The sequence below is a fragment of the Haliotis cracherodii genome, unplaced genomic scaffold (assembly GCF_022045235.1).
Source record: "Haliotis cracherodii isolate W230 unplaced genomic scaffold, xgHalCrac1.p SCAF_7, whole genome shotgun sequence".
NCBI classification, from domain to species: domain Eukaryota; kingdom Metazoa; phylum Mollusca; class Gastropoda; order Lepetellida; family Haliotidae; genus Haliotis; species Haliotis cracherodii.
The window spans coordinates 1,033,967-1,047,228 of NW_027266330.1; the positions used below are offsets into that span (position 1 = coordinate 1,033,967).

At 37.7% G+C, this 13,262-nt stretch overlaps 1 protein-coding gene across 4 annotated transcripts in view; it reads left to right on the forward strand.

Moving 5' to 3' along the window:
- Nucleotides 1–416: 416 nt before the first annotated feature.
- Nucleotides 417–13,262, forward strand: part of LOC139447135 (ankyrin repeat domain-containing protein 50-like) — a 63,615-nt gene continuing 50,769 nt past the window's right edge. Inside the window, exons 1-10 of one of the 4 annotated variants that reach the window (XM_071228312.1) lie at nt 417–472; nt 855–881; nt 1,112–1,144; nt 1,595–1,633; nt 2,435–2,473; nt 5,012–5,050; nt 5,332–5,367; nt 6,453–6,491; nt 6,832–6,870; nt 10,947–10,991. In XM_071228312.1, the coding sequence (XP_071084413.1) occupies nt 869–881; nt 1,112–1,144; nt 1,595–1,633; nt 2,435–2,473; nt 5,012–5,050; nt 5,332–5,367; nt 6,453–6,491; nt 6,832–6,870; nt 10,947–10,991 (322 nt within the window). In that variant the 5' untranslated portion in view covers nt 417–472; nt 855–868. Of the gene's footprint in view, nt 473–854; nt 882–1,111; nt 1,145–1,594; nt 1,642–2,434; nt 2,474–4,670; nt 4,730–5,011; nt 5,051–5,331; nt 5,368–6,452; nt 6,492–6,831; nt 6,871–10,946; nt 10,992–13,262 lie in introns of those variants that run through there. The other 3 variants (XM_071228313.1, XM_071228314.1, XM_071228315.1) reach the window with 3 other exon arrangements.

A 13,262-nucleotide genomic window follows, 5' to 3' on the forward strand; every position in this document is an offset into this window, starting at 1 on the left:
CAGCATGGCCCAATTAATTAGTGAGCTAATTTTAACTTTTTTTAGGTCTGCATTTTGGAGGTCAACGTTATGGGAGGGAACCGGAATGTCATAATGTTTCATGAATTACTGTGTTGGACAATGGCACAATTAACTGCTGCTTCTCGCATAGATTACAGCTTGTGGAATAGTCGTGACTTTCTAAACTGAAGTAGTTCAGAAGTTATAATTAATAAAATATACGTACGTTGTCAAAACAAAATCACTCTGCGACAATCAAGGAGAGAGAGAGACACACACACACACACACACACAGAGAGAGAGAGAGAGAGAGAGAGTGAGAGTCTCAGTTTTGCCTTTCAGCAGTGTTAGCCCTGGGCACGCTACAGTGAACACACTGACTGTGTATTGATAATGGACTGAACAAGTTGGGCGTATTCAGCACATGACTGCACATATCTATAACACCATACAGGGATATTGCTTCACACAGGTAAGCCATGCTAATATATCTAACTTTATTCTGTAGAGGCAGATGACAATAACAAATAGCTCATTAACATCAACCAGAGATGTTTGTAACGTATTTCCCGTTTTAGTTTGAACCTTTTTACACGTCAAGGCTTGTGCTATCATAGACTGTCAGTGTGGCATGATCACTGCCCTGACACAGACGGGAGTCTCGTGTGGTGAAATAAGACATTTTGAATGCAACAAATTCAGCTGACATTAAATTTTCGGAAAGCACCTTATATCACAAAATGTCACAGTGCACATGTAGCCACTAATCGTTGGTTTATTTCAAACAAGAACGTCACTAGATACATATCAGATATCTACCATACGTAGAGACAGTTTATTCTCACTCTTTACAGATTTACCTGTCAGCATGGAGACATCGGGTAGGTTTCTCAAGACAATCCAATGTTAAGATATGAATTTGAAAGTTTACATTTCATTTACATGTACTCACTTTTAGTCTGTTTAAATATCGTCACAAGTGAGGCTGTTGATCGGGAAGCCAAGCTAGCTAAGGTATGTTGGTACCAACATTATACAGAGTTGCTAGTATAGTTATTTATCTATATTTGTATATGACTTACTCCCTCGAGTCACTAATTCTGTTTTGCAGACACCTCACAGAGGGCGGTATGTAGTCGAACACGTAAGTTGAAACTGAACTAGTCTGTCCGTGCGTCTATTAGGATTTTGTCTCTATGGCTTTAATAACAACTGGGGGCACGGCCAGGTCGTCTAAGGCGCCGCGATTTTCTGTGCAGAGTTGCGTCCCTTGGGCACGCCAGAAACCTATGATTGTGGGCTCGAATCCCGGTTCGCCCTGATAACGTTTCTAGGTTTGTCAGCACCATGCCCGTGCTCGTGGGTTTCACCGAAGTGGTAAACGTCTGAGACCTGCATCACTTCGGGCTTTCCTCCCACATTAAGCTGACACGCCGTGATATAACTGGAATAGTGTTAAAAGCGGCGTTAAATCCAACTCACTCACTCATTTAATAACATCTATAAGAAACTAACAATATAACTGAGCATATATAATGGATAATATATTATCTGCTGGGTTAAACTTTGAAAACGTTTCATTGTATTTTTGTAGAATCAGTTTCACCACCCAGAATGACAGAGCAGAGATGGGGTAAGTTTGTAAGTTTATTGAATAAAGCTTTACACAAACACGATTAATGTCGGACATAGGGCAAGAAGCAGCACACATCTGCAACATATTGTGACATCTATTCACAAGACATCTGCATGTAGATCCTTTGCCTGTCCACCTCTCCGCCTACCGAAGACCCGTGGGGATTCTGGGTCAGAATATATGTCCCAAGCTGTCTTTTTTAAGAGCCGACTAAGGGGATCGGATGGTCAGGCTTGGAGAAGTGGTTGGTTGCATAGCATCATATCATAATGTTAATCACTGGAATGTCAGGTCCACATTCAATTATTTACAGACTGTCCTTATACAAATGGAAAACAACATTTACACTCCTCCTACCATCCTGTCTCGCTGTTTGGATATTCAAGCAGATCAAGCCGTTCTCATTTACCAGTAGATATATTGAAAATAAACTTCCACTATAAGTCTATTTAATCTGTCTGCCTAACCAATCAAGTGCTTTATGTTCCAGCTCTCTGTCATTGCACATTCATGTGCAATATTGTGCAATATTTTGTGTTTCGCTTGTATTGTAGCCACCAGCATTTAAACCGGTGTATGTTGAACTACTCAAGTATTTGTAATCTTTTACACTAAACAGAGGTCATTGAACTTAAAAAGAGTCCTTTTAGAAAAGGACGTAAAAACGATCCCTTAAATGACATGTATACTTCTATATGTAACCATCAGTGTAGTTTCTATCAATAATGGAAAGCGTCACTATATCATAGTTTTACAATGTTGTGAAGATTTGAATAGTTAATATTTTTGGTTTGACAGAATCCAAGTCCCCACCGAGGATGGCAGGTTCTCGAGCTGGTATGTTTCAGTTAAAGTGGTCACAAATAGAAATCTATTCACTGTCTCCACCTCTTTACTTCTCATTTGTCTTTTTATCTGATGCCTGTTGTATCTTTCGATACTTACAATCAGTAACTCAAGAACCATTCCTCAGACTCCCTCCAAACAATCACTAGCAAGTAGGTGTCTCGAGGACAATCGTGTATCTAGTCCAGACTCGTGGGTCTCAGGACTAAAGGCACATAACTCAAACTTGTTATTGACAAACATGTGGACGGACGACGGACAGACATTTCGGTCATTTTGACGTATGGTCCCTGTAGAGCCGACATGTGCGAGCTACCTGACCAGTCAGTTGCTATTTTTCTCTTCACTTTAATGTGCAATATTTTGCAGTCTTTTGTGTTCCACTCTTAATGGCATGAAGATCAAAGACGGACTCTATATAGCTACAGGTATATCCATTGTTCTATGTAAACATCAATCTAACTCTCAGTGTATTTTCTACAAACGATCTTGTCCCTCGAAATACTGCAAGATTATTGATGCGACGTTTCTAATAACCACTTACTCACTCTACTAAGAATCTAAAGCGACTCTGTATCATAGTCGTACAGTGTTATCAGCTTTTTATCCCCCGCCTGGCTAGAATGGCCGAAGGGGGATTATGTCGTGGCGCAGTCCGTCCGTTCGTCCGTCTGTCCGTCCCACAGAGGGTACTAAGCTTGTGAAATCAACTCCTCCTACAGTTTCCAAAGAATATCCCTGAAACTCTAAACACAAGATGTCGACATGTTGATGATACGCATATCGCAGTCCCGTTTCATTTCGACTAATTTTGACAGAGTTACTGCCCCTGTTTAACGGAGCTTCATTTGCCTAATTGTGAGAGAGGGTACTAAGCTTGTGAAATCAACTCCTCCTACAGTTAAAATGTGCACATGTTTAATATATCCATATCACAGTCATGTTTCATTTCTTTTCATGTTGAGAGAGTTACTGCCCTTGGTTTATGAAGCTTGATTTGCACAACTGTGAGAGAGGGTACTGTTTTTGTGATGTCAACTCCTACATTTTTCAGGGAATATCCCTGACGCTCTAAACACCTGCCGCTCTACACACAACATGTGTTATTGATACACATTTCACAGTCGTTATACATTTCATTTATTTTAACAGAGTTACTACCCTGGTTTATGATCCTCATTTTTGTCAACTGAAAGATTCTGTGAAATCCACATATTTTTTTCGAAACAATACATTGGATGCATGTATGTTGTTAGTAAACATATTATGACAATGATGATCCATAGCTATCAGTTTCAAAAGAGTTATGTTGCGTCTGATTGTTTATGTTCCATCAAACATTGTGCCTGTTATTGAATCTTACTGTAGAGGGCTATATGATATTCTACAAACCTCCAAAGACACCCGTTTGTTCTCTTCTTGGTGCTTCGAACAAGTTCACAACATATCAACAACACAATGCTTATGTTTTGGAGATTTCAACATTGACATTAGTGACAACACAGAATTCTGACGCTAAACATTTAGACCAGCATATGTCACTGTACGGTTTTCAACTGCTCATAAAAGGCCCTACAACTGATTATGGAAGTACAACAGACCATGTCTATACTAGACAACTGATTATGGAAGTACAACAGACCATGTCTATACTAGACAACTGATTATGGAAGTACAACAGACCATGTCTATACTAGACAACTGATTATGGAAGTACAATAGACCATGTCTATACTAGACAACTGATTATGGAAGTACAATAGACCATGTCTATACTAGACAACTGATTATGGAAGTACAATAGACCATGTCTATACTAGACAACTGATTATTGAAGTACAATAGACCATGTCTATACTAGACAACTGATTATGGAAGTGCAACAGACCATGTCTATACTAGACAACTGATTATGGAAGTACAAAAGACCATGTCTATACTAGACAACTGATTATGGAAGTACAATAGACCATGTCTATACTAGACAACTGATTATGGAAGTACAATATAGACCATGTCTATACTAGACAACTGATTATGGAAGTACAATAGACCATGTCTATACTAGACAACTGATTATGGAAGTACAATATAGACCATGTCTATACTAGACAACTGATTATGGAAGTACAATAGACCATGTCTATACGAGAGGAACTCTTCAGGTTGAAGCAGGAACTCTGGAATGTTTCCCCTCAGATCACAAGCCCTTGGTTGTCAGAGTCGTGTAGAACAACTTTGCCTCAGGTAACAACCATTATAAAACAATGTCATTTAGTCTCTAGTATCTAACTATAGTTAGTTCCCTTGCATAAGGCTTTTGTGGGTGAGCTACATCCTTATGGCATTAGCATTCAGGCTGGATTACTCCCAACAAAATGTTCGGCACAATTTGTTCCAAATGCAGTGTCATCTACTGTTGTTAATTCCTAAAATACAAATAAAATATAAAATCGTTAAAAACGTTCATGATGGGGATGTTGTGCTCTCAGTGCACTCTAGTTTATTATGTTTTTTACGTTTTTGCAGAATCTAGGTCCCCACCAAGGATGACAGGTTCTCGAGCTGGTATGTTTCCGTTAAAGTGTTCACAAATATAAATCTATGCACTGTCTCCATCTCTCGGTCAACCGTAGATATGTGCATAGCTCCCAGGCATTGTGTCTGTTCCTGCAATAGCTGCTGTTATGTTCATCTTTCTCTACTTACATATCAGTTTCTCCATTAATACCATCACTGGTACTGTTATAACCGTTCTCCGTCAGTGATGTTAAGTGATGGCAATACATCACCTTCAGTCAAGCTCTTTCTGTTTAACGGTGTCTGATTTATTATTGTTTTATTTGCAGAGTCAAGATCCCCACCTACAAACATTGTGCGATCAGGTACGTCATGAGCACACAGTTTTTGCATTTGTAATTAATTTCTATATTAATACACTAACGAGGAGACGTAACTGTGCTTCATATTAAGTGGTGTAAATGTTATTTTTAAAAAAAACAATATAATAGTTGGTCATTCGCTTGATCAATGTTTTATCATAACCAAGTCATTGAAATTCCCATATCAGGTAACAGGAAGTAAGGGTGGTCAACAACTCAATTAACAAGGCAATTTATCGTGCTGCATCGTGACGTTTCGTCCCTGCATTTGCACAAAGGGAACAACATGATCTCGATTGATGTCTTCCGGTAGCGTACGCCATTCAAATTGCCACTGGCACTGATGAGTTGAATTCTTCCCATGTGTTGTGACGCAATGACCATCCCAGTTGTCCAGATGAAACCTGGACTCATCAGTGAACACTATACTGTCCCAGTCTTGTCTTCTGAACCTCGGATGCTGTCTACACCAAGCTAGACGTGCCTGACGGTGACGTGGAAGTAACATTGGGCGTTTTGCGGGACATCGGGGTCAGATGTTGTGCTCCCACAACTGGATGCGTACAGCTCTGCCAATAATTGGTCTCGCCCCGAGAATTGTCCGAGCTGTTAATGTGGCAGTTTGGTATCGAATCCGTAGATGCACCAACCGAATATAGTTGTCTCGCTGACGTCACGTCACCGGCCCGGGGCAAGCAATGACTGTGGCCCTGCGGTCGATAATGTGATAATGTGATGATGATGTGGTGTTTTGATGAACATCAACATTTCTTGCAACTTCGATTTTACGGTTAAACAATCGTGTGTTTTTCTATGAGCCCCTAACGGCTAAACAATCATTGTGTGCTGTTCACATTTAAAAAAATACGCGTGTATATCAAATTCGCAAATATCCAAATTCACAACCAACTGTGAATGGCGACCTTAGCGTTGAGGAGGTGTTTTCGTGAATATGTATCGAAGATGAATTAGTACATAATAACTCTTTTAACGTTATATACAGCACAGTTAACATATATTGACAAACTTTCACTGTACATGAGAAAAATGTAAAGATGCAGTTATGACCTATCAGTTCTTGTCTGCAGAGTCCAGGTCTCCACCAAGATTAAAAGAACATCGAGCTGGTGAGTCAGGATCGACTTCTTATACCAATAGTAATTCATTTCATTTCATGTTGATCTAGCACTGTCAGTGTTACTCTGCTACAGCTGTACACCCCCTCTGTTGCAAACTTTACCACACACCTGGTGGCTGTAAATCAGATGGGTGTATTTTTGTCCCAAGTAGTTTTAGTAATAGAAGTTTCAGATCGTCAATTATAACAGATTCCAGTCCATCGATGCTGTGTTTTAGCCGTGCTTACGTATGCCTGTATATATATTTCCCTGTGAAATCCGTCTAAAGAAATATAAATATATTTCACCAAGGCGGAGTGATTCTTTGGTTGTGATTTCATGTCCACAGAATCCAAGTCCCCGCCAAGAATGGCAGAAGACAGAGCTCGTAAGTCTGTACAGATATAGTTGCCCTTTTTTCCCCTTCCTCAGTTTATATTTGGAACAAAAAAGGTTTTACAGTTGGATTGAGCGAACATGTTTCATGTTCCTATATTTATCTTGTGTAACCACTTATTACATGGGATAAGTTTGTAAATTATTTCTATAGTTGTTTAAATTTATTCACAAGAAGTAACATCAAAACTGGTGTCCACGTTATCTACCTAAGAATATCTTTAATTATTTTATAACAGTATAACAGTTACCCCGAAATTTAGATTTTACTGGCGTTTCATTACCTTGGGTATCATTTATTAATGGAAACCTGTAAAAAAAGGTGGAGTGGAATTGATATTGTACATATTCTGTCGTATGTATGTCTTAACTGCATTAAGAGTATTATTATATTCTCATTGTGTGGTATTAATATTATCTTTTGCATTTAACGCACCCTTAGACATAATATTTCCCTCGCCATCAAATTAATCTCCAGTAAATACAATACCATTTTTTCCCCACTAGATTCGTTATGCTTTTTTAAATAATATATTTTGATTATTCCAAATTATAGTATCAAAATATCTACATCTTTTTAAAGTAGTTCTCTTCACAATTATAATACTCCAAAATAAAATGTTCGGCAATTTATATTTTAATTCATGAAAATCGTGGTTACATTGTCATACAGACGTAATACAGTAATCTCTTTAAATATTACTTTCCAAAAACCTGTTTTACTAAAACATCTACAAATACAAACGAACTTCAGTGTCTTATTCATTTGCAGCAAATCTATTGCTTTGTGCCACTTTCATCTGTCTCTCTAGACATCATTGTGTCTGGACACCTTCAAAGATTTATTATTCCATATAAATTTAAAGGACATTTTATTTTATTTTAAATTGTACTTTTGGAATTTGTAAACAATTAAGTGCGTCTTAAAAATGCTTCACATTGTGTAAGTAAAGATTGACAACCGCCATTTCAATAATATTCATACCTCTGAGTTTATATTACTTTCTATATTGTATTACACCAAGATATTTGTCAACCTGCAGAAGGCAATTTCTTTGCCCCGTGAGTTTAATTAATACCAATAATGAAAGATTTATGGACATTAAGTTTTAGACCTGTCTATTTACATTGATCCTGATGATAATTTATGATACAAAACACCGATTCTTCTGTCATCAGCCAGTTATGTCACTTCACCTGCTTATTATTTACTTTCAATCCCTGTATTTCCACTAAACTACGACATTTACTATTTATAATTTTATCCCATAAAGAAACATACACGGCTTATTGGTCAGCCTTGTTTTACTCCTCTGGAACTTAAAGAATATTTTGTGGACTGTTTGTGTATAGACAACACATGAGATGGTCTCTCTGAGACATAGTTAATTCATTGAATATTTTTTAATCCCAAAATAGTAAGTGTAGAATGGATGAGCCGGTGCTCTTCTGAGTCGAATGCTTTTTCAAAATCTGAAAACAAAACATACATTTGATTCTCATAAATTTCTGTGACATCAGCCCTGCCTTGCTTTAAAGAAATCTAGTCAGTGAGCCATGAATAATATAAGATAATCCATTACTAGCTTCAATCTCTTTGCTAACATTTAGTCAACATTTTATAGTGTAATTGGTCTATAGTCATTCAAAATCTTTGCCTTTTTTGCTAAGATGACAATCGTGCCCCCTCTTCAGGAGTAAGTGCAAAGTCTGTTATCAATTGAAAATTTTTGTTTTAATATATGGCGTTTCTTAATCTTAACCAACATAACTTATAAATTTCATAAGGTTGGCTGTCACTGCCTTTTTACTTTTCATACTATTCAAAACAAGTTTCAATTAATTTTAAATGGTGTTTTAAATTTTCAAAACTAAGAGGTTGTTTTGATTAACTGTAGTACTTGTTGGTTTAAAAACAAAATGTTTACTTCTTCCTGTGAGATATATTTTTCAAGAATTTCATCGTTATCCTCTACAACTGTACCAACTGCCATTTCAACAGAATCTGAAATACCTTTTGTTTGTCTATAACGCTCAGCACTATTAACATTTTCCATCTCGTACATTCCGCTAATCTAACTCTAGATCTGATAAATTCTCCTTCGCTTTTCTTCCTGTACAACCCTTCTGAATTGTCCAATATATTTCTGTGCTCCACAATATTACTCTCACCTGGATCATCTATCAATAAATGTGTGGGCTCCAAACTATCACTCTAACCTTGGCCATGTATCAATAAATAAAGCCAAATGTTTCATTTTTTCATTTAATACACCCCACATGGAGGCAGGATTTTCAATATTACCCTCAACATTATCCAAAAGCTCATTCATTTCGTTAATATAGAAAACATCTTTCAGGAGGGATATATTCAATTAACAAAAATTAGGCCGTACATGTTTATTCTTTAACAATTCTTGAGAAATTAACTTATGATCAGTATCATTGCTAGTGTTTATTTTACATGAATGTATATGTGTGCTCACATTACAGGATGTTAACCAAAGATGAAATCTAGATTAAAGATGATTATTCCTTTTCCATGTAGAACTACTCTCGTTAAAGTTTCTGATAAGGCAATTCTGCCCAAGTCCGTGTATTACTAGATCCAAGATGGTCCTGGGATGGGTTCAAGGCACTTTGTTGCGCTCAGGTTCGCCCTGTATCTAATTTTGAAAAGGTAACCCGCATCTCCGTGTCCTTGGCAATATGTGGGGCATAACTATTTAATAACTGATAATGTCTGACATTAATTTCTACATACACTCTTAATATACACAATGTTCACACAAGGTGTCAATAATTTTAAAACCTGATTTGTTAATCGAAATGGACGCTTCACAACTATCTTACCTTCAATGACAAGAGACTATATCATATGCCACTGTGCTACCGAAAACTTCTCATCTTCAATACAATTATGAGTTTCTTGTCAAAATAACACATCGGCTGTTTTATCTTTAAAAACCTGAATACGTCCCTCCTCTTCCCTGAGTCTTTATCCCAAAGACATTCAACGATTCAATCTCAAGTGACATCAATGTCTTTCTCAGTGTACACATGGCGTATATATCTGTAAGTCTGTATTGAGTAACCCTTGCAGATGTAGTCAGTCATTAACCTTGTCTGTCTCAGTGTACACATGGTGCATATATCTGTAAGTCTGTACTGATTAACCCTTGCAGATGTAGTCAGTCATTAACCTTGTCTGTCTCAGTGTACACATGGTGCATATATCTGTAGGTCTGTATTGCGTAACCCTTGCAGATGTAGTCAGTCATTAACCTTGTCTGTCTCAGTGTACACATGGTGCATATATCTGTAAGTCTGTATTGAGTAACCCTTGCAGATGTAGTCAGTCATTAACCTTGTCTGTCTCAGTGTACACACGGTGTATATATCTGTAAGTCTGTATTGAGTAACCCTTGCAGATGTAGTCAGTCATTAACCTTGTCATTCTCAGTGTACACATGGTGTATATATTTGTAAGTCTGTATTGATTAACCCTTGCAGATGTAGTCAGTCATTAACCTTGTCTGTCTCAGTGTACACATGGTGCATATATCTGTAGGTCTGTATTGCGTAACCCTTGCAGATGTAGTCAGTCATTAACCTTGGCTGTCTCAGTGTACACATGGTGCATATATCTGTAAGTCTGTACTGATTAACCCTTGCAGATGTAGTCAGTCATTAACCTTGTCTGTCTCAGTGTACACATGGTGCATATATCTGTAAGTCTGTATTGATTAACCCTTGCAGATGTAGTCAGTCATTAACCTTGTCTGTCTCAGTGTACACATGGTGCATATATCTGTAAGTCTGTACTGATTAACCCTTGCAGATGTAGTCAGTCATTAACCTTGTCATTTTCAGTGTACACATGGTGCATATATCTGTAAGTCTGTACTGATTAACATTTGTCGTCTACCTTGTCTGACTGAATATATTTATTAGTTGCCTTTTTAAGCTTATGCATTTGGTTATGATAGCAACATATTTTTTGTTCATGTACATTGACTTATTCTGTGTCTTCATGCTCTTATCTACCGGATGTTTTGTTGCCGGCAGAGTCGACATCCCCGCCACGGTCAGCAGGTCACCAGTCTCGATCAGGTAAACAATTCGTTTTCCAGGACTTTGAGACTACTTTCTTCTGTTTCGTGAATATGTGATTTGAAGAGTAACACGGTTGAATCTGTTACACACTCTATATTAAAGTACAAATTTCAATGTTTCACCATTTAATAATTTAATGAAAACTTTTAATGATAATGTCCGTTTTCGAGAACAGCGAGTTCCGCTATTTATGTCTGTGTTGAACTTTGTACAGAGATGATGAATAAGGAATGGATTCTGTTTTTATGAACTCCTGTTCACGTAGTGTGATCCTCAATAGCAACACTGAATTGAGTAACAGTGTATCCTCTCACACATAAGTGGCCAGCTTTGGCTTCTTCTATAAAAAGACTACAAATGTTAGTGATGCTACAACGGTAAAATCATCTGAATTACGACCCATACTTAACCTTGGCAAACAGTCGCCAACTAGTTTAATGACAAAATATATCAGCATAATACATTTTTACACCCATAACGCCAAGTTTCAAGCTCTCAATTGTCCCTAAAACTTGAAATATACTTTCATTGTCGATACTGTGGTAATCTCTATTTATTTAACGAGGAAAATTTAGATCCAGTACTTTCAATGCCTCAAAGCCAACCAACAGATTTCATTGCACAGAACAGTTCAGCAAATACTATGTGTGTGGCAAGTGGTCATAGTCATTCGTTGTCATTTAGATTATATTTAAGATGAAGGTACTGACTATGATAATATATTATGATCTTGCAGAATCCAAGCCACTGTATATGTATGTACCCATCTATCTTTTCACACTGCCTGATGTACTTATCAATTATGTCTATGCTTCAACACACTGTCAGCACTTGTGTTTCTACAGTGTGTATATCTGTAGCCATGTACCCTATACATATATACCACGAGTGTTTCTGCAGTGTGTGTATATCTGTAGCCTTGTACCCTATACACATACACCACTAGTGTTTCTGCAGTGTGTATATCTGTAGCCTTGTATCCTATACACATACAACACGAGTGTTTCTACAGTGTGTGTATATCTGTAGCCATGTACCCTATACATATATACCACGAGTGTTTCTGCAGTGTGTGTATATCTGTAGCCATGTACCCTATACACATACACCACTAGTGTTTCTACAGTGTGTGTATATCTGTAGCCATGTACCCTATACACATACACCACTAGTGTTTCTGCAGTGTGTGTATATCTGTAGCCATGTACCCTATATACATACACCACTAGTGTCACTACAGTGTGTATATCTGTAGCCATGCATCCTATATACATACACCACTAGTGTCACTACAGTGTGTATATCTGTAGTCATGTATCCTATACACATACACCACTAGTGTTTCTACAGTGTGTATATCTGTAGCCATGTACCCTATACACATACACCACCAGTGTTTCTACAGTGTGTGTATATCTGTAGCCATGCATCCTATATACATACACCACTAGTGTCACTACAGTGTGTATATCTGTAGCCATGCATCCTATATACATACACCACTAGTGTCACTACAGTGTGTATATCTGTAGCCATGTACCCTATACACATACACCACCAGTGTTTCTACAGTGTGTGTATATATGTAGGCATGTACCCTCTACACATACACCACTAGTGTTTCTACAGTGTGTATATCTGTAGCCATCTACCCTATACACATACACCACTAGTGTTTCTACAGTGTATATATCTGTAGCCATGTAGCCTATACACATACACCACTAGTGTTTCTACAGTGTGTATATCTGTGGTCATGTAGCCTATACACATACACCACTAGTGTTTCTACAGTGTGTATATCTGTAGCCATGTATCCTATACACATACACCACTAGTGTTTCTGCAGTGTGTATATCTGTAGACATTTACCCTATACACATACACCACTAGTGTTTCTGTAGTGTGTGTATATCTGTAGCCATGCATCCTATACACATACACCACTAGTGTTTCTGTAGTGTGTGTATATCTGTAGCCATGCATCCTATACACATACACCACTAGTGTTTCTGTAGTGTGTGTATATCTGTAGCCATGTTCCCTATACACATACAACATGAGTGTTTCTGCAGTGTGTGTATATCTGTAGCCATGTACCCTATACACATACACCATTAGTGTTTCCACAGTGTGTATATCTGTAGCCATGTACCCTATACACATACACCACTAGTGTCACTACAGTGTGTATATCTGTAGCCATGTACCCTATACACATACACCACTAGTGTTTCTGCAGTGTGTATATCTGCAGCCAAGTATCCT